Raw genomic sequence first — 17,249 nt, forward strand, 5'->3', positions numbered from 1 at the left:
GCAGAATATTTACTCTCAATAGGATCAAATTCCTCACCAAAATAGAAGATCCTGAGCTTCTTGGCAGCAGCAGGGATTTAGCTTTTTTCTCTCAGCCGGTCAGAGTCTCTTTTCAGCTTATTTACATATCATAATTTTATGTCAAAAATCCTCTCATGATGCCACAAACACAGGTTTAAATCATTCTGTAATCCAACACAATTTAAGACAAGTAGAATCCTGTTTTATACAGAATGATTGAGCATTTTAGTGATGAATTATAATAAGAATGGTTAAAGAAAATTAATAAATGGACCCGACTTTGAGCGAATTTCTCATTATGAACATATTTGTGGCATCCAGCTGTGGAAAATAGAACTCTGTTTATAACTTTCAGCCCTGTTTCATTTAGGAAAGAGGAAAATAAATACGTTTTTTAATTTGCATTTTAGGTTTTGGTTCTATTTTTGTGTAAAATTTGTAAATTTTTAAACATTTACTGAAATTAGAACTATGCAAGAGGTTTAAAGTGGAAATAATTTATATGTTTGGTGGTGGAAATAATGGCCATGAACAACTGAAAACATGATTCCTAACCCCCCAAAAAGAAGAATTCAATCATTTATTCTTTAGCACTATATTTACCAAAAACAACCTTTTATTACAATGGCAGCTTGATAAGGCTGTAAAATAAACGAGGTGGAGAAGAGTAGCATCAGTATTTCCATTTTAAATGTTAAGCATAGGTATAAACAAGCAGAGAACAAGCTTTTAAAAAAAATTGCACCTGACTCAGTTAGGGACATCCTGACAAAATGCAGTCCCCAAAGGCAGGAAGTTATGGATCAAGAAGAAAACATGACATTTCTTTTTATTACTAAACACAGAGCTCTTCTGAAGAAAAGAAACACATAATTTATAAAACTCAAATGGAGCCTCCAGATGCAAACTCGCGTGTTTCAAACAGACACTTGATTGAAATTAATGAGTGATGATCAGATTTATAGATGAACTAACCAGCTAACTTGGAGATTTTAAAGGTCCTCTGATGGTCAGCCAGCTCAGGAACTGCTTTAAAGTTAAACTATTATTAACCTGTTTATTATTTTTCTGACCACTAGAGGGCAGCAAACATCGATTGTAAAACTTTAGTTGTTTTAATTTGCTAAATTTAAAAATATAAAGTATACTGTAGAATAATAGGATCTGTATGATCGAGGGAGGAACAGTTATAAAAATATTGTTTTTCCGGGTTTACTTCGTAACTAGCCAATCAAATAACACCACAGTACACATTTTTAAACCGACGAATGATTCTAAATCATATTAAATTTTGTTTAAGTCTGTTCTCAGTTTTAGTTAATGACCAAAGTGACTTTTACATGCACTACATAAGATTAACTGAGAGCAAACGCCGAACTCCAAGAAAACGCGTTTTCCGTTGATGAACTTTGACCCCTTGAGGATGCCGTAGTTTTGAAATCAGAAGACGTTTCGGCTGACGTTGGTGCTTCTAAAAGGTAAATCTTTGGTTTGTGCATTTAATCTGTAATCTATTATTCATTTGTGGTTAGATATATCATGTTGTTTTCGTGTCCAATATTAACATAAAAGTGGTTTAAATTTTTTTTTTAAAGAGCTAAGTTTCGGAGTTCAAAGTTCATTATCATTAAAGACTAAAATGCAGAAACCTTAAAGGTAAAAACTCAGGTCTGTGGAGTGATTTATTCATGTAGAACATGTCGTGAGCTGAATCATTCATGCACAATAATTTAATTGCATGTAAAATATCTGTGGAGTGCGTGCGTGTGTGTGTGTGTGTGTGTGTGTGTCAGTATGGAAGGGGAGCCCCTCTCAGCCCTGTGCAGCCCTGCTCTGGTGGTGGATGTGGACAAAGTGAAGAGGAACACCCAGAGGATGATTGAACGCTGCCAAAAGCTGGGAGTCCAGCTTCGGCCCCACATGAAGACCCACAAAACCCTGTGTGTGTCCAAACCCTCACACACACACATAGTTTGTTGTTTCCAGCTCTGTGTGAAGGGTCCTGACGTGCTCTGTCCGTGTTCATCTGCAGCGAGTGTGCTGAGATCATGACGGCAGGATTGAGAAGGTGCATCGTGGTTTCCACCCTGGCGGAGGCCTGTTTCTATGCTGACCATGGATTTGATGACATCCTCTATGCTTATTCTCTTCCCTTTGACAAGGTTAACACCATGAGCTGTGTCTCTGGGTTGTTTACACACATTATGGTGCAAGACTGTTATGTGGAAAAGGGAAACGACTCATCTCTTTCCTTCAAGGACTGAATATCCCCTTCTGCTTTTCGAGCCAGAGTTTTAGACTAAAATCATCTCATGATGAGAAATGAAAGCCTTTTAGCCGTTTTGGTCAAACCTTGAAAATAACGGGTGATCTCATGTAATATTCTGAGATTTTACACTCAGATTATATGTTGTGAATTACTCAGCTACTACCACATCAAATTAAGCTCAAAACCTGTAAATCTGACCGAGTTATAGCCATTCTTATGTTGGCTGATGTCGATTGGCTGTGGCAGCCATATTGAATTGGGTTGACTCCAAATGTTAATGAGTTGGAGACGTACATTCAGTGATTACTTTCTAAAAGTTTCATTAAAAAATTTGTCCAGAGGTTCATGAGATATTCTGCTAGGTGATATTAGTTACTGCTAAAGTTGTAATCAAAGACCTCCTGCAATGAGTAACGCTCTAAGTATGAGTTGAGGATGACTCTCAGCTAAAACCCACTAAATCTTCGCTCATTATCTGTAAAATTAACTGAATTCGAGCCATTTTTATTAGATATAGATGTACATTTCTTCAGGTTTTGTGGTTCAACAGATATTTTGATAACAGACAGAAACATGAGCAGACACAGCCAAAACATTTTTGTCCGTCTTCACTTTTTGGTGGCAGGCAATAATAATAATTTAATAATAAATGAGTAATATCAAATATTGCATGTGCATGTCTTTAGGTGGAGCGCTGCGCGGCCCTGTCAGAGAGACTGGGTCTTTTCCAAGTTTTGTTGGATCATCCTGATGCTCTGGAGCAGCTCAAACAGAGGCCTCTGAAATGTGGTCGGCAGTGGCACGTGTGGCTGAAGCTCGACTGTGGCAATGGGAGAGGTGAACCTGCCGGAAACTGTAGCACAGCTGGTCAGAAAGCTTCTGAACCCCTGCTGATGGTGTGGGGGTTTTTTTGTTTTTTTTTTTGCTCTTTGCCGCAGCTGGGGTCCTGCACTCGGAGCCTGAGGCGCTCAGACTGGCCCAAGCCATCGTCGAGACGGAGGGGGTGGAGCTAACAGGTGTGTACGCCCACTGTGGGAACACCTACAACTGCAGAGGAGTGGAGCAAATACAGGCCGTCGCCCAAGAGACAACCAACTACACCCTGCAATTTATGAAAAAGTAAGATCAGACATGGAAACAGAAACAAGCAGAGGATGGAGAAATCCTCATCAAACACATCAAATAAAATACCTTTTTCGGTCAAACCTTGAAGATAACATTATGTTTATTTGGAGTTGCTGCACAAGACACCGCATTAAATACATAAAGTATGTCAGACACCTGAGTCGCCTGTTAACATCAACTTACTGTAGTATTTCTTTAGCTGATTTAAAAGAACAGTTTTAATCAGTATGCTTTATTTTGTCTGTTTCCACCCCTTTCTTGCAGATTGAATGCTGTAGGTATCAGCTGTAAGTCCAGCATCGGCTCCACCCCTTCCTGTAGTCATCCGATCGACGACATGGGAAAGCTGAGCGAGGTGCATCCTGGGAACTATGTCTTCTACGGTGCGTTCTTGTTGATGTATTTGTGTATTTCAAATAACCTTACTGAACAGACTGATGCAGTGATAGTGATTATTTTACGGGTTTCGGCGGGTTTTAGATGTGCAGCAGTCAGGGATTGGCTCCTGCAGCCTGGAGGACGTGGCTGTGAGGGTTTTAACAAGAGTCATCGGACACTGTCCACACAGGAACCAGCTCCTGATCGACTGTGGATGGACTGGAATCAGGTATCCTTACAAGTACTGTGTATTTGAAGAACACGACTAAACTGTTCATTATTTGACAAAAGCTACATTGATAGAAATCAGTAACACCCTTGGCAGCTGGAACTGATCTCAGCCCTACTTAGTGTTAGTGTAAATATGTAAAATAACATTTTCTTGCTCCTCTCAGTTTGGATGGAGCTGGAAAACTTCCCACTGGATATGCTGTGATCGAAGGACATCCAGACCTCAAGTAAATGTCTTAGTTTTTCTCTCTCATCCTAAAACTGAACTCAAGTGTGACTGAATCACTAACGAGAGCCGTTTCCCTCCAGGCTGGTGTCCATGACTCAGGAGCACGGGAGAGTCGAGCCCATCTCAGGTCCACTGGACTACAGCAAATATCCCCTGGGCACTTTGCTCATGTTGATCCCCTACCACGTTAGTTTGGTTTAATATGAGCTCCTCAGTGCTACAAAATCCTACATACTGCTTTGTTGCGGTCCTCCCGATTAACAACCTCTTTTTTTAATTTATTTTTTTCAGTCATGTGCGACAGCCTCCATGCATCCCGTGTACTACGTGCACTCTGAGGGTCGTCTGCTGGGGAAGTGGACGCCCACTCGTGGGTGGTGATGCAGTGAGAACCCGTTCTGCACTGCTGTGCTAGCTGAAGGTTCTTGTCCAGCTAATTTTACCTGTGGTTTGTTTGACGGGTGGTAGGAGAGCAGAGAAATTCATTCCAGACTATGTTTTAAAAAACATGTTCACTACGACACGGTACATAGTTATTAGCAAAAGTTTTCTGTCTGTTATCTAAATAAATGAAAGCTGAAGAAACATGTTTCCTGCTTATTTTATCAATGTCATGATCAGCTTTCTGTCGACTTTAGACGCTGAATTAAATATCAACTTTGGGACTCATGCAAAGGTGACATTTCGATGTAAATCACTCAGTGTGCATTTCACTTTTGACGTAACTGTTACGTATAATAGAACATATACATTTTTATATTTTGTGATATCTTAATGATCCAGGCAGGACAGCAACATGAAAAATAAATGAGGGTCAGAAAGAAATTCATTGTGTTTTTGAGGATGCAGAAAACAGAGATGGAGGAGGATGACTGTGGTATAAACACAGGGAACAGCCGAGAGAAAAAAAAGAAGTCTTTTTTTTTAAATATTGCAGAGTTCTATCGTTTTTATGTAAAACAAATGTGTAAAGGATATTAACGAGGAAGGATTGAATGAGAAGCTGCAGGTTAAAGATCTGACAATACACTGATATAAAGTGACTGTGGTCACACACCACTAAACTTATTTTTTCTATTTTTCATTCAGTTTACCTAGATATTGGTAAACCAATAACAATAAAAAAAGGCATCTAAAGGCAATTTGTGTAAACAAGACAATTTTAAAAATCTCTCAGAATCATCTTCATTATCATTTTGTTAGTATTTTATTTTGAAAATCAAAACAGTAAATGTGCAAATATTTGTGCTAATAATGTAATCATTAAAATATATAACTTAAATAAATGATAGAAATCCCGGCACTTATCAGTTTCTAGCTGGTTTCCAGGACATGGGTTAAAGGGAATCCTGGGAAATGAAGTTCTAACCTAACCCTGCGCTCTGATTGGCCACAGCGTGACCTTTGACTTGTCACGTGGTTTAAAATCTTCAGCGGTATGGCGCGGAAACTTGTCACACCACCACCACACAGCTAAACTTTGTTTTTTTCTTAAGTTTTGTTTACATTTTTCACATATATCTTGTTCTGCGGACACTTTCAGGCAAGTCACTTGGGCTGTGGACGTATTTTGTTTTGTTGTGTCGTAAATGTCCGTCTTAGTCTGATTTAGGGACAAAAATAAATAAGTAAAACCCGACGTTTTTAGCAGCTAACCATACACAATTTGAAAGATTATTATGTTTATGTAACAGCTATCTTGTTTGTTAGTAGAAATGAGTGTGCTGGAGGTGAAGTTCGTCGGGGATGGGGATGTTTTGGAGCACATCGTGGACAAACATGAGGGTATGAGCTCTGCTTTTTCTTTATTGTCCTTGTTCCTGAGCAGATTTGTCCCCATGGTGTGTGACTGAACTTATGTTTGTGTGTGTTGTTTCTTCAGCAGGTGTGCAGAGAAGCGCTGAGTCTGTGCAGAGGATGGTGAGGTTTAGGAGCCTGGCTGGACCGCAGGGCTGCAGACAGGATGCTGAACATCATCCTGATGAAAACGGAGCCCTGAATGAGCAGACATACATCCAGGCTTTGGGAACAGAAAACAATGAAGGTATCCCACATATCTGCTCTGTCACTGGGGCAGAGGCAGTCATGGCCTGCAGGCTGGTTCTGGTTCTGGTTCTGGTTCCAGTTCAGTCTGCCCACCTGCCTCATCACCAGACTGCTGGAATCAGCCTGTGAGATGAGGAAATATTTGGTGGGGCTCAGATTCAAACAAAGTTCGTGACAGCTTTACTAATATAAGTGGATGTGTTTGGTGCTCATATATGAGCAGTATAAGGTTGTTATTGTTTGGAAATCTATTTCAGTACAATTCAGTTTATCTATATAGTTCTACTTCACAACAAAAGTAATCCCAGAAAAAGCAACAAGTCCAAATCGTAATACATTACACACCATTTAAATCCAGTGACACACACTGCAGTTTGACTATAATCAGATTCAATATATTACAAAATGCCTGTTAGTAAAAAGTTGTCTTTCTAAGGAAGCCAGCAGATCGCATCAAATCTTTCCTTTATAACGCAATCCGCCATCTTATGTCGGTGTGCAACAGTGGCCTACAGAACAAGGCTCAGGATGGGCGGCCATCTGCCTCGACCAGCTCGGGATGAGAGAGGACAGAAAATGCACATAAACACAGAAGTACTGTTCTCGGCGTAGTCTCTGTGGAAGAAAAACTGAGAACACTGTAAATGTTAGTAATAATAAATACAAACTCACCTGAGTCTCAGCAGAACTCTGGGAGCAGCATTTTGGATCATCTTGAGACTTTTACAGATTTTTCATTCAACCTGATGATAAAGATTAATGACCAGCCTTCACAGGAAACTGAAATAAATGTAGTGAAAGCTGTTTTTAGCTCTTGAATGGGCTAAAAGTACATTCTTTGTGGTAATGTAATAACGCTGCAAGTAACTTTTGTGGCTTCACAGACGATGAAGATAATCCGTCAAGAATGGCTGGTTCTTCCATTTTCACCTTCCAGAAAGTCCATCGAGGCAACAAGATGGCCCAAACTGGTGAGTGCTTCTAGTTTCCTCTCACACAAACGCCTAAAGTTGATCCTCATTGTTTTTCTTCAGCTATAGATTTTAGCATTTCACACATTGTTTTTTTTTCAAACAGCGAGTGAACTGGCTCAGACCCCTGGGAAAAAGGTGAGCTTCAGCGTGTCCGCAGACGTTGAACCTGCCACCCCCACTCGAACAGGCCGCAGTGAGTCCAGCAAACCCTCTCACCTCGCTTCTTTGTTTATTTGTAAGTGATTGATTTTTGGTGTTTTTATTTTGTTCTTTAGACCACAAAAGTGAAAAGCGGACGCCACAAAGGGTAAAATACCCCAACATTTTTTGTATTTCTTTTCTACAGTGACAGATTTGACTTGTTTCAGTCTCAGCTCTTTCTTTTTTTTTTCCTTAAAGCAAAGCAAGAAAGTTCAGTTTGTCTCCACAACACCACACAGGCTCAGGAAGAGACTGACAGGTAAGTCTAATGTGGTGTAATGTGAAATACAGTCAGTTTCTGGGGCTTTACATATCAGGACATAATAAAAACTAACCTAGTCTTTATCAGGTTCTAAAAGTATTAAAATCTAACCTCAGGTCTACAAAAATACACAACAGATTCCACCATGTCATCATTTATTAAACAGAAATGAAGTCCTCTCTTGCTGCTTCCACAGGACCTCAGAGGTTCAGTATCAGTCAGGAGCTGCTGATCAGATGTATTGATTACCTGATCATCATCAGTGTTTGGTCAGTTTGCTGCTCTGGAGCAAACAGGTGTGTGTTAGCACAACGCCAAGGTGGAAAGACATCAGCAATGACCTTAGAGAAGCAGCTGTTGCTGCTCATCAATCAGGGAAGGGTTAAAGGTAATTTCCATCGTTCTATAGAGATGAGGATTAGTGGAAAACATGGAGAAAACATTTAAGACAGCTGCCAATCTTCCCAGGAGTGAACATCCTAGCAAATTCACCAAAGGTCAGACTGTGCAATGCTCAGAGAAATTACAAAACCCCCAAGAGCTCCGTCTCAGACTCTACAGGCCTCGGTTAGCAGGTAAATATTAAAGTTCACGACAGGACAATTAGAAACGGACTGAACAAGCATGACTTCTCTAAAAAGGACATGGCAGCAGGAGTTAGCTTCTGAATGAACTTCAAGACTTCTGGAACAATGTTTTTGGACATATGAGGTGAAAGTCGAGATGTTTGTAACCATAATGCACAGCGTCATGATTTGGAAAAACCAAACAGCTTATCAGCACAAACATAACATATCAGCTGTCAGCACGGTGGTGGGGAGCTGATGGTTTGGGCTCCTCGCGGTCATTGATTCGACCATGAACTCCTCTGTAGACCAAAGGACTCTAACTGTAAAGAGGAGTCGGCCAAAGCTTCTCCACAACAATGTGAAAGACTGATAAAGTCATACAGAAAATGATTACTCTAAGGTGGTTCTACAAGCTGTTGAATCGTGGAGTGATCTTAGTTTATTTTTACACACAGTTTTTCCGTCTTGGATTTGTTTTTGTTTCATAAATAATGTACATTTTAAATCATTTTAAAACCTGGTGAAGACCAGATGAGTTTTTATGTCCTGATGTGTTCAAAACTGAAATATAACGAGGGCAGACTTTCTTTTTCCCCACGACTGTAACGTGTACATTTGACAGCATCTGAGTCTGTTTGGTTGTTTTCAGCACCGAGTCTTCGGTCGGACAGCGACAGTGAGCTCTCGCCTTCTGACTCTGAAAAAGAAGAAGAAGAAGAAGAGGAGGAGAAGGAGGAAGAGTGGTTGAAAGAAGAGCAGAAAGGAAAGAAAGACGACAAAGAGAATTTGAGAAACTCCCAAACTCCCAACAAGAAGTTATCTGCGGCTCTCTACAAGACTCCTGCCAAGAAGAGCAAGACCTCAGCAGAACCCCTCAACAAGCCCACCATGACCGAGGAGTATTTTGAGGCTCATGGCAGCTCTAAAGTCCTGACATCTGACCGGACCCTCGAGCGTTTGCACACCCCTAAACTTGACAGGGTTTGTAACTTACAGCCAGTGTTATAAACTTGAAGAAAGGGTCTCCCTAACGTTTAAAGTTCAGGTTGAATTTACCCTGTTTTTTTGTTTTACAGGAGACTTTGGCTCGTCTTTTAGAAGGTAAATCATCGTGTTACTTAAAAGAGATCCAGCAACTGCAGAGCAAACACAGAAAGCACTTTAACAAATGGATGATGCAGTTACAGTGAGTTTCGCTGCCTTTCTTTGTCTACGTTTTCAGCGTTTTAACCTTAGCTTTATGATGTTTAAGAGTTTATTTGTTTTTAGGTTGGGATTCAGTGTTCTGGTCTACGGTTTGGGCAGCAAAAAGGCTCTGCTTGAAGACTTCAGGGAGTCTCATTTGTCAGAAGAGATCCATCTTGTGGTCAATGGATTTTTTCCTTCTATTACTCTTAAATCGGTCAGTAATAAAAACACACACACACACACACAAAATAAAACAAAGCTAAGTGGAACTGCTTTTTGCCCCTGTATCATTTTCACAACCATTCTGTGGTTTTATTACAGGTATTAAACGCTCTGACAAGCGAGGTCCTGGAGCTTGAGGGAAGTTTCCGAACCCCCTCGGATCAGGTCCAGCTCATCTCTCAGACACTCAAGGACCGTAAGTTTGTGAACCGTCTCATCTTGCGCTTTTGTCAGACTTGTTTTACATTATCCAGCATGTCCCTGCAGGTCCAGATCTCCACGTGTATATGCTTATCCATAACATTGACGGACCAATGCTGCGAGGGGAGAAGACCCAGAGTGCACTGGGGCAGCTGGCATCCCTGCCAAACCTGCACCTGGTAGCTTCTATAGACCACATCAACGCTCCATTAGGTGGGTGTTTGTGCAAGTCACTTCTGCAGCGTCAGTCGCAACGATCGCAGCTAAACGTCTTATCTTGTGTTTCTAGTGTGGGACCAGTTTAAACAAAGTCAGTTCAATTGGTTGTGGTGGGAGTGCGTGACGTTCCAGCACTACACAGAGGAGACGTCGTATGAAAACTCGCTCCTGGTGCAGCAGTCTGGCGCCCTCGCTCTGTCCTCCCTCACGCACGTGCTCCGCAGCTTGACACCCAACGCAAGGTACCACGTCCATGTTGGTGTTATCATCAGGATTTCAGTAAATAAAAATTTAAGAACAAGAAAGATATGCAGAGCTGTAATAACTACGGAGGGATAAAGCTGATGAGCAATGAAGACACGGGAAAGAGTTGTTGAAGCCAGGTTAAAAAGTGAGGTGAGCATCAGTCTGCGTCTTCTACAGACTTCATGTTTGCTTTGAGAGTGTAGGGATGCAGGATATCGTTCCTCGAGGACCAGGATTGGGCACTACTGGTCTAGGAAAAGCAAATGATAGGGGTGCCAAGAGAGGAACTGTGGTACCACAAAGACAGTGAGACAGTGGCTGCACACTATTTGCGGCACGGGTGACAACGGAGTTAGTCGTGTGGGCATGGTTTGCACTCCATTTCAAGCAGCGTATCAGCCAAATGCTGATCCAGCGGCTTAACCATGTGACTAATGGCAACAAAATCCAAATGTGATGAATTAAGTCAGTGAATCAGCTCAATATGTTAAGTTGCAGGCTCTGTGTTCAACAGAAGGTGATTAAATGACGCCGTAAACTGCGCTGATAGGTTGTCCCTGATTTAAGGCGGCACCTCCTACCACCGGAAAACACTTTGCTCTCCGTTTAAGAAGCTCTTCCCTTTTCCTGTTGATCATCACTTCTGCCCGGGTTGTTGTGCAGCAGACTCTAAAAGAGTGTGTCCACTGGTGCAGCAGGAGTGACAGAAGGGTTCAAGGTGGGGGTGGGAGTACATCAGGGGTCCGCCCTGAGCCCCTTCTTGTCTGCAATCGTTAATGGACATGTTGACAGATGAGATCAGGCAGACGTCAACGTGGACTATGAAGTTTGCAGATATTGTGATCCGTAGTGAGAGTAGGAAGCAGGTGGCAGAAAGTCAGGAGGGGTGAAGGAATTAAAGTAGAAGCAGGACAGAGAGTGTGTGTGTGTGTGTGTGTGTGTGTGTGTGTGTGTGTGTGTGAGAGAGAGGGAGACAGGTGGAACAATAAAGCTGCTGTGGCCACTCCTTAACAAATCTGTTCCCATCAGAAATGATTAAAGTGCATCTCAGATGACAAACACAAATAACACGATTCTGTATTCTTTTGTCTTGATAGAACAAAAAAGTCTAACTAGATCAGTTTTTTGAGTTGTTTTACAAAGAAAAATGTTTAATTGTTCAATAATATCTGTGATCTGGTGAATAAACATCCTTTAGAAGGCATCATTCTTAGTTTTCACACACGGCTGTTTTAGTTTGTATCTTTTCAACATCTGTCTTTTCTTTTTCTTTTTGCAGAGGAATCTTTAAACTGTTGGTGAAATTTCAGCTAGAAAACAAAGACAACCATTCATATTCAGGTACGCAAACATTTATCACCTGAAACTGCTCAACAGGTTGTTTTTTTTTGTTTTTTTTTATAAACGTTACCGTGGAGCTGTAAACGTTTCACTCTCTGTGCAGGGTTATCATTCCAGGACTTCTACCAGCGTTGTCGCGAGGCGTTTTTGGTGAACTCCGACCTCACTCTGAGGACTCAGCTGACCGAGTTTAAGGATCACAAACTGATTCGGACACGAAAGGTGAGCTTCACTTTAGATTTCCCACTTCTCGTGCAGTGATGTAACTCTAGTTTCTGTTGTTTCCCCATGTTCTTAAATTCACTTATTTTTTATGTTGCTCCAGGGTGCAGATGGAGTGGAGTGCCTGGTTGTTGCCGTGGATACGACCACATTGACGGACTTCCTGGAGAAGGAGGAGGATGGATGAAAGAAACATCAGACCTGCCTTTTCAAGCTAATTTTAGCTGTCAATCACTGACATGAAAACCCATTTCCATCTGTTTTAAGCCATTATAAAACAAAATCAGTGTTTTAAAATAGATTAATAAAATGTTTGGCATCATTGTAGCACCATGACGTCCTTCTATATTCACATGTCGATGTTTGCTGAGTTGATATGAGCAAGTAAAAGTCTTGGGAGTTTAAATTATTGCTGATTAGAGTCTTTAATTACAGAAATAGTCACAGATTTAGTCAAACATACATTCGTTTGTTCTTACAAGGCATGTGGGCATGCAGCTATAAAAAGAAAACAAGGGAAATCATGTGAGTAAACTAAAACAAAAAAGAAAAAGTGGCAGTGAAATTAAACCGTGCATATTGCATGCAGAAAGTACCAAACCATGTGTGTTTTTTAATCCAGGGGTTTGAGTTGTATATGAAGAAGGGAGTGTGATGTTGTCTCTGAATGCATGCTGTAAACCATGTTAGTGTTGAACGTCTGCGGTTTTCTGAGCCGGAAGTCTCTGACTGTCTCCTGAGTCCAGTGTGTACGTGTGCAGTCTGTTCTGCGTGGCTGTGTGAACAATATGAAGCTCCTCTTCGTCCAAGTCCCTCAACAGAAGCAGAACTGCATCAAGGACGTGAGTCTGAAAAGACCAATCAGAAATCAGGAACAAAATACTCCCAGTCCAACGCTTCTCAGTTTCAGGTTGTTGGTGCTGACAGAAGTTACCTTTTTCTCTGTTTGTCTCTCTATGGTAGGGGAAGAAAGAGAAGAAAACTTCTCCCTGGAGAGAGGCTTCATTCCCAACTCTTCTCTGATTTTGCTGAAAGCAAAAAAAAATGGATGAAAGATGTTTTGTTTTTGTCTGAATTAGTTTAAGTGCTTTAGTTCACACAACCTACTTGGTCTCCTCCATGTTGTAGTTAAGTGCATCATTCTCCGTCTCAGCATCTGTAAGGCCGTTGTTTGAAAGCTGGTTCTGGATACTACCTGGGGGCGTGCTGACCTCTTCACCTTCCATGAGAGCAAGTGCGACCTCATCCTCAGTCACCACTGCACCCACAAAGAATTGAATATATACACATAAGTGAACTGTTCAAAACGATCAGACTGTTCTGTCACCTGCACTTTAAGATCTCAAGACTACTGAGTGTTGTTACTTCAGTAGGTTATTCGATGACAATTATGGTGCTTCAATAGATGATGAGGGGAAACGAAAAGAGTGCACACAGACATATCAAATCACCCTGATTGTCAAGTTTCTGGAGGCGAGGCAGGCAGCGCAGCACAGTGAGGCGATACTTGGCTGGGTCACTTCCACAGCAGGGGTTTTCAGCCAACCAGAGCACCCTGAGACGTGTCAGCGGACACAAATAACACAACTCGGAGAGGGAAGGAATCATGTTCCTCCTCAGGTAAAGCTCGCTCAGAGATAAACAGCCAGCCAGAGGAGACAGAGAGGAGATGCTGTTGACGCTGCAGACAAACAAACAAACAAAAGCAGCATGGTCACTTAGGAATATTGGATCATACTGAGAGGTATGTGTGTAAAATGGACCAACCTCAGTGTTAGCACTTCAATGTTGGGCATCTGAGTGAAGATGGAAATCTGAAAGAACACACTCATTTATACAACTCCATGTATGTGCAGGATTGTAAAAGAAAATGGCTTTTTTATTATTATTAAAGCACAAATTCACACCAAAATCAGCTATTTAACAACTCACGTCAGTCAAGTTGCACCCCCTGAGAAAATAACACGTAACATAAAGTTACTACAAGTTGTACCTGTCCACCTTAGCAGTCAAAATGTACACCAATAACCCAGTTTATTACTGATGGCGTGTTCAAATTCAGGCGCTTACCAGCAGTTTAGTTTCTTCACACTTTCCAAGTCGGAGGCCTTAGCCTTAGCGAGGACCAGTTTCCGTGTTAGCTTCATGGCGTATCATCAACCTTACTCAAACATACAAGATATTTTCAGCGGAATATTGAGATGTATAAATATTAACAAACAACAAAGGCCTCATTATGACAGGGTGAAAGGATTAACATCTCAACTCAGCTGCAAAGAAACGTTGTCGTTTACAACGTCAGTACGCATGCGCGTATCTAATGAAGCGTCCTTAGTTACGGCTAAAAAAACTCGTAATTTTGTGTACGAGGTTTGACTTGTGACTTTATCATACAATTATAGCAGTAAACACACGAGTGAATATTTTAATAATTTATTGTTTAGCGGAGATATATTTATTACCAATACTTGCGTTTTTAAGGCTCTGAATTGCATTTAAAAAAATACAACTCCCACAATGCATCGTCAGCGACTGAGTAAATCGCGCCTGCGCGTTGAGTACGTCCTCTTTGGACCTACGTCTCCACTGAAACGATGGTGAGGCTAGTTTCTCCCTGTTACAATCCGTGTCAATCTCTTAATTCTTGTGCTATAAATGATTCGCCAACACCTTCAGAGGCTTCGTGGTGACCCTGATTACCTGTTCTATCTTTACTTTGTATTAGTTTTGCGATTGTTTAAATAAGAAAGCCGATGTTGTTATGCCCCACCGAAACAGAAATGGCTGCCACCATAGTTTTTCTCATTGAGCCTTGGTTCCGGGCGGGCTAGTCACATTAGCTCACTGTCACTCCATATTTCATTCACTTCGCACCTTTTCACAGATCACGCAGTTAAAAAAGTAAAGTAACATCGTTGTTTTACAGAACTAGTTATGTCTGAATTGATCAGTAGTTGAGCTGGTTTATGTTAGGACGAAGGGAAGCTTGACGAGCCTGTCTGTCTCAGATGTTGGAAGACTGCTAGCACAGATTTTCAGCATAAATGTGTCAATGTAATTTACAAATTGAGTTCAGGATATTATGAAAAGCAGTACTCGGCACACACTTTTTAACTATGTGAAACAGGAGTGTATAAATGAACTCAATCCAATGAATTCCTGATAGTTTTCATATTTAGTGATACTTTTCATTGTCATTAATCCATTGTATTTCCTTTCTGTCTGCAGGCCAAGCGCACCAAGAAGGTGGGGATCGTTGGTAAATATGGCACGCGTTACGGCGCGTCGCTGAGGAAGATGGTGAAGAAGATTGAAATCTCTCAGCACGCTAAATACACCTGCTCATTCTGTGGCAAGGTGAGTGCTGGGGTTTAAGTTGTTGGGCCTTTACAGATCGTCTTGTGCTCTGTGAAGGTCCAGTCGTCTCACATGAACTCTCACTTTTGCAGACCAAGATGAAGAGGAGAGCTGTCGGCATCTGGCACTGTGGGTCCTGCATGAAGACGGTGGCTGGTGGTGCCTGGACGTACAAGTATGTTGCACTTTATATGTCACTTTTCTGCTCCTTTTTTTCTGCAATCAAACATCTGCAGCCGTCAGCTCAGAAAACCCTCCTGTGTCTCGTGTGTAATCGTCTAGACCTACCTTAGAGCATGGTTGGTGTTCAGTGTTTGATTTCAAAGATTTAAGACTTGGATGATAAAGAATATACGGTGTAAGCAGGCTTTTTTTTTTTCTTCCACATTCACAGCTTTGTTTTCCAAATGTTTTCATATTTTATGTTTATATGCTGCGTCAAAAGTGTTTTTTTGTTTTTTCTTTTACTTGTGTAACTTGCTCAGACCAGTTGTGATGCCAAGCAGTAAAACTATTAGGTAAATAATTCCAGCGTAAGCCTTCTGGATATGTTGGATATGAGGTCGCTCGTTAACAAAGAGAAGATTTTATTCTCTGCTGATCATGTTTTAATAACACAAATCTTGATGCAGGTTGAAGATTCTGGTCTGATCTAACCCATCACACTATCTCAGATGATAAAAAAGCGAGTTCAGTTCAATAATACTTTATTGATACTTGTGTAGTGCCAGTTCACAGCAAAGGTAATCTCAGGGCACGATGTAAAAAAAAAAGTCCATACAAGTCTGTATATTTAAATATAAAAGCATCTTCCTTCACCTTGTGGGAGTTTTCACACTCTTTAGAACAAACTTTATTACATATATTAGATCTGGTGACACCTCTGAAACACTTCCCTGTAAGCAAAGCAACACAAAGGTGTTTTTTTTTTTACTGATGCAGAAGTTTTGAGCTGAGTTTATCCTGATAATTTATGCATTTTTATTTCTTTCCCTTTTTTTTTTGCAGCACAACGTCTGCTGTCACAGTCAAGTCTGCGATCAGGAGGCTGAAGGAGCTGAAGGACCAGTAAACCTGTACACAGCTGTCACTGGTGGATTTGGGACTTTATTTTCTATAATTTAACCAAGCTGGACATGACCGCAACATCTAAAAATAAAGCTGTTTGGAGCGAAGTGTTTTGTTTGTCCGTTTGTTTTACTTGTGGAAACTTGTGGCTGTAAAATACTTAACAGATTTCTTTGTACAAAACTCATTACTGATCAAGAAGGCTCTGGGTCCAAACAAGTTCAGAGCTGTCACAGAAGAGTTCTCCCTCCCAGCTGTGAGTAGGTGGTTGAGAAACATGCAGATTAACTTTAATTTAGACACGAATCAAAGCAGCTTTAAAGCTACTTAGTTTTCTTTCATCAAATTATCTCCTGATCTATCTGAGAGTTCACCTGGTGAGGGCCCTAAACTACAATTGTTTATGTCAAACTTGTTAATGTGGAGGATGGGTTAGTAATTAACATAAATATATTTATTGTGCTCCTGATAGTGCAGGAGAGTTCAGTTTTATATAGTGTTTAATCTATAGGTGTACTCTACAAGCCTTCAAACTTCAGATGGATGAAGGAAATGCTGAGTTGGTACGATCCATACTATTCAGTGGAGAAGTAAACCCAACATTTACATGTTAAATGCCCCTCAGAGAAATCTAAGGTTAAAATCAGCAATTCCTTAACTGTACCGTCATCTGCATGTCTTTGTTCCTACATTTCTTAGGATTCAGGATTTAACAGGTAACATCTACAGGTGGTGGTCATAAAATTAGAATATCATGAAAAAGTAGATTGATTTCAGTAATTCCATTTAAAAAGTGAAACTTGTATATTATATTCATACATTACATACAAACTCATATATTTCAAATGTTTATTTCGTTTAATTTTAATGATTACAAATG

The 17,249-nt window shown here is 40.8% G+C and overlaps 4 protein-coding genes across 6 annotated transcripts; 3 read left to right on the forward strand and 1 right to left on the reverse strand.

The window, feature by feature from the left end:
• Positions 1 to 1,441: 1,441 nt before the first annotated feature.
• On the forward strand, positions 1,442 to 4,842 carry zgc:162816 (uncharacterized protein LOC571260 homolog). Of its 2 annotated transcripts, none has more exons than XM_017420844.2 (10): positions 1,442 to 1,499; positions 1,779 to 1,961; positions 2,054 to 2,183; positions 2,977 to 3,127; positions 3,229 to 3,409; positions 3,680 to 3,798; positions 3,896 to 4,022; positions 4,189 to 4,251; positions 4,334 to 4,439; positions 4,545 to 4,842. In XM_017420844.2, exons 2-10 carry the CDS (start codon positions 1,816 to 1,818, stop codon positions 4,632 to 4,634), a joined length of 1,113 nt encoding a protein of 370 aa, XP_017276333.1. In that variant the 5' UTR covers positions 1,442 to 1,499; positions 1,779 to 1,815; the 3' UTR covers positions 4,635 to 4,842. The 2 variants fall into 2 exon arrangements, with proteins under 2 accessions (XP_017276333.1, XP_017276334.1); XM_017420845.2 differs by having other exon boundaries at positions 1,447 to 1,499; positions 1,815 to 1,961.
• Positions 4,843 to 5,667: 825 nt separating this feature from the next.
• On the forward strand, positions 5,668 to 12,274 carry orc2 (origin recognition complex, subunit 2). Of its 2 annotated transcripts, none has more exons than XM_017420840.3 (16): positions 5,668 to 5,796; positions 5,967 to 6,038; positions 6,136 to 6,297; positions 7,184 to 7,270; positions 7,377 to 7,466; positions 7,549 to 7,580; positions 7,673 to 7,733; positions 8,955 to 9,286; positions 9,382 to 9,491; positions 9,575 to 9,707; positions 9,815 to 9,911; positions 9,983 to 10,129; positions 10,206 to 10,377; positions 11,661 to 11,722; positions 11,826 to 11,944; positions 12,048 to 12,274. In XM_017420840.3, the coding sequence occupies exons 2-16, from the start codon at positions 5,969 to 5,971 to the stop codon at positions 12,129 to 12,131; spliced, it is 1,758 nt and encodes a 585-aa protein (XP_017276329.1). In that variant the 5' UTR covers positions 5,668 to 5,796; positions 5,967 to 5,968; the 3' UTR covers positions 12,132 to 12,274. The 2 variants fall into 2 exon arrangements, with proteins under 2 accessions (XP_017276329.1, XP_017276332.1); XM_017420843.3 differs by having other exon boundaries at positions 6,139 to 6,297.
• Positions 12,275 to 12,344: 70 nt separating this feature from the next.
• Positions 12,345 to 14,257, reverse strand: cfap410 (cilia and flagella associated protein 410). Its single transcript, XM_017420846.3, has 7 exons — positions 14,015 to 14,257; positions 13,877 to 13,895; positions 13,712 to 13,758; positions 13,396 to 13,625; positions 13,052 to 13,202; positions 12,879 to 12,972; positions 12,345 to 12,792 (listed from the first exon to the last, which is right to left on the reverse strand). Exons 1-7 carry the CDS (start codon positions 14,089 to 14,091, stop codon positions 12,631 to 12,633), a joined length of 780 nt encoding a protein of 259 aa, XP_017276335.1. The 5' UTR covers positions 14,092 to 14,257; the 3' UTR covers positions 12,345 to 12,630.
• Positions 14,258 to 14,410: 153 nt separating this feature from the next.
• On the forward strand, positions 14,411 to 16,477 carry rpl37a (ribosomal protein L37a). The gene is made up of 4 exons (XM_017420806.3): positions 14,411 to 14,541; positions 15,173 to 15,301; positions 15,394 to 15,476; positions 16,310 to 16,477. Exons 1-4 carry the CDS (start codon positions 14,539 to 14,541, stop codon positions 16,371 to 16,373), a joined length of 279 nt encoding a protein of 92 aa, XP_017276295.1. The 5' UTR covers positions 14,411 to 14,538; the 3' UTR covers positions 16,374 to 16,477.
• The last annotated feature ends 772 nt before the right edge of the window (positions 16,478 to 17,249 follow it).

Source organism: Kryptolebias marmoratus, linkage group LG20 (genome assembly GCF_001649575.2).
Source record: "Kryptolebias marmoratus isolate JLee-2015 linkage group LG20, ASM164957v2, whole genome shotgun sequence".
NCBI lineage: Eukaryota > Metazoa > Chordata > Actinopteri > Cyprinodontiformes > Rivulidae > Kryptolebias > Kryptolebias marmoratus.

Coding starts and splice junctions, on each gene's coding strand:
- cfap410 (XM_017420846.3), bottom strand. CDS start 14,091: ATGAAGCTAACACGGAAACTGGTCCTCGCTAAGGCTAAGGCCTCCGAC. Junction 12,973..13,051: donor TACAACATGGAGGAGACCAA/GTAGGTTGTGTG, acceptor TTTTGCTTTCAG/CAAAATCAGAGAAGAGTTGG. Junction 12,793..12,878: donor AGAGACAAACAGAGAAAAAG/GTAACTTCTGTC, acceptor TGGTCTTTTCAG/ACTCACGTCCTTGATGCAGT.
- orc2 (XM_017420840.3), top strand. CDS start 5,969: ATGAGTGTGCTGGAGGTGAAGTTCGTCGGGGATGGGGATGTTTTGGAG. Junction 7,734..8,954: donor GCTCAGGAAGAGACTGACAG/GTAAGTCTAATG, acceptor GGTTGTTTTCAG/CACCGAGTCTTCGGTCGGAC. Junction 11,945..12,047: donor AACTGATTCGGACACGAAAG/GTGAGCTTCACT, acceptor ATGTTGCTCCAG/GGTGCAGATGGAGTGGAGTG.
- rpl37a (XM_017420806.3), top strand. Junction 15,302..15,393: donor CCTGCTCATTCTGTGGCAAG/GTGAGTGCTGGG, acceptor TCACTTTTGCAG/ACCAAGATGAAGAGGAGAGC. Junction 15,477..16,309: donor GGTGGTGCCTGGACGTACAA/GTATGTTGCACT, acceptor TTTTTTTTGCAG/CACAACGTCTGCTGTCACAG.
- zgc:162816 (XM_017420844.2), top strand. CDS start 1,816: ATGGAAGGGGAGCCCCTCTCAGCCCTGTGCAGCCCTGCTCTGGTGGTG. Junction 3,410..3,679: donor ACCCTGCAATTTATGAAAAA/GTAAGATCAGAC, acceptor CCTTTCTTGCAG/ATTGAATGCTGTAGGTATCA. Junction 3,799..3,895: donor TGGGAACTATGTCTTCTACG/GTGCGTTCTTGT, acceptor GGCGGGTTTTAG/ATGTGCAGCAGTCAGGGATT.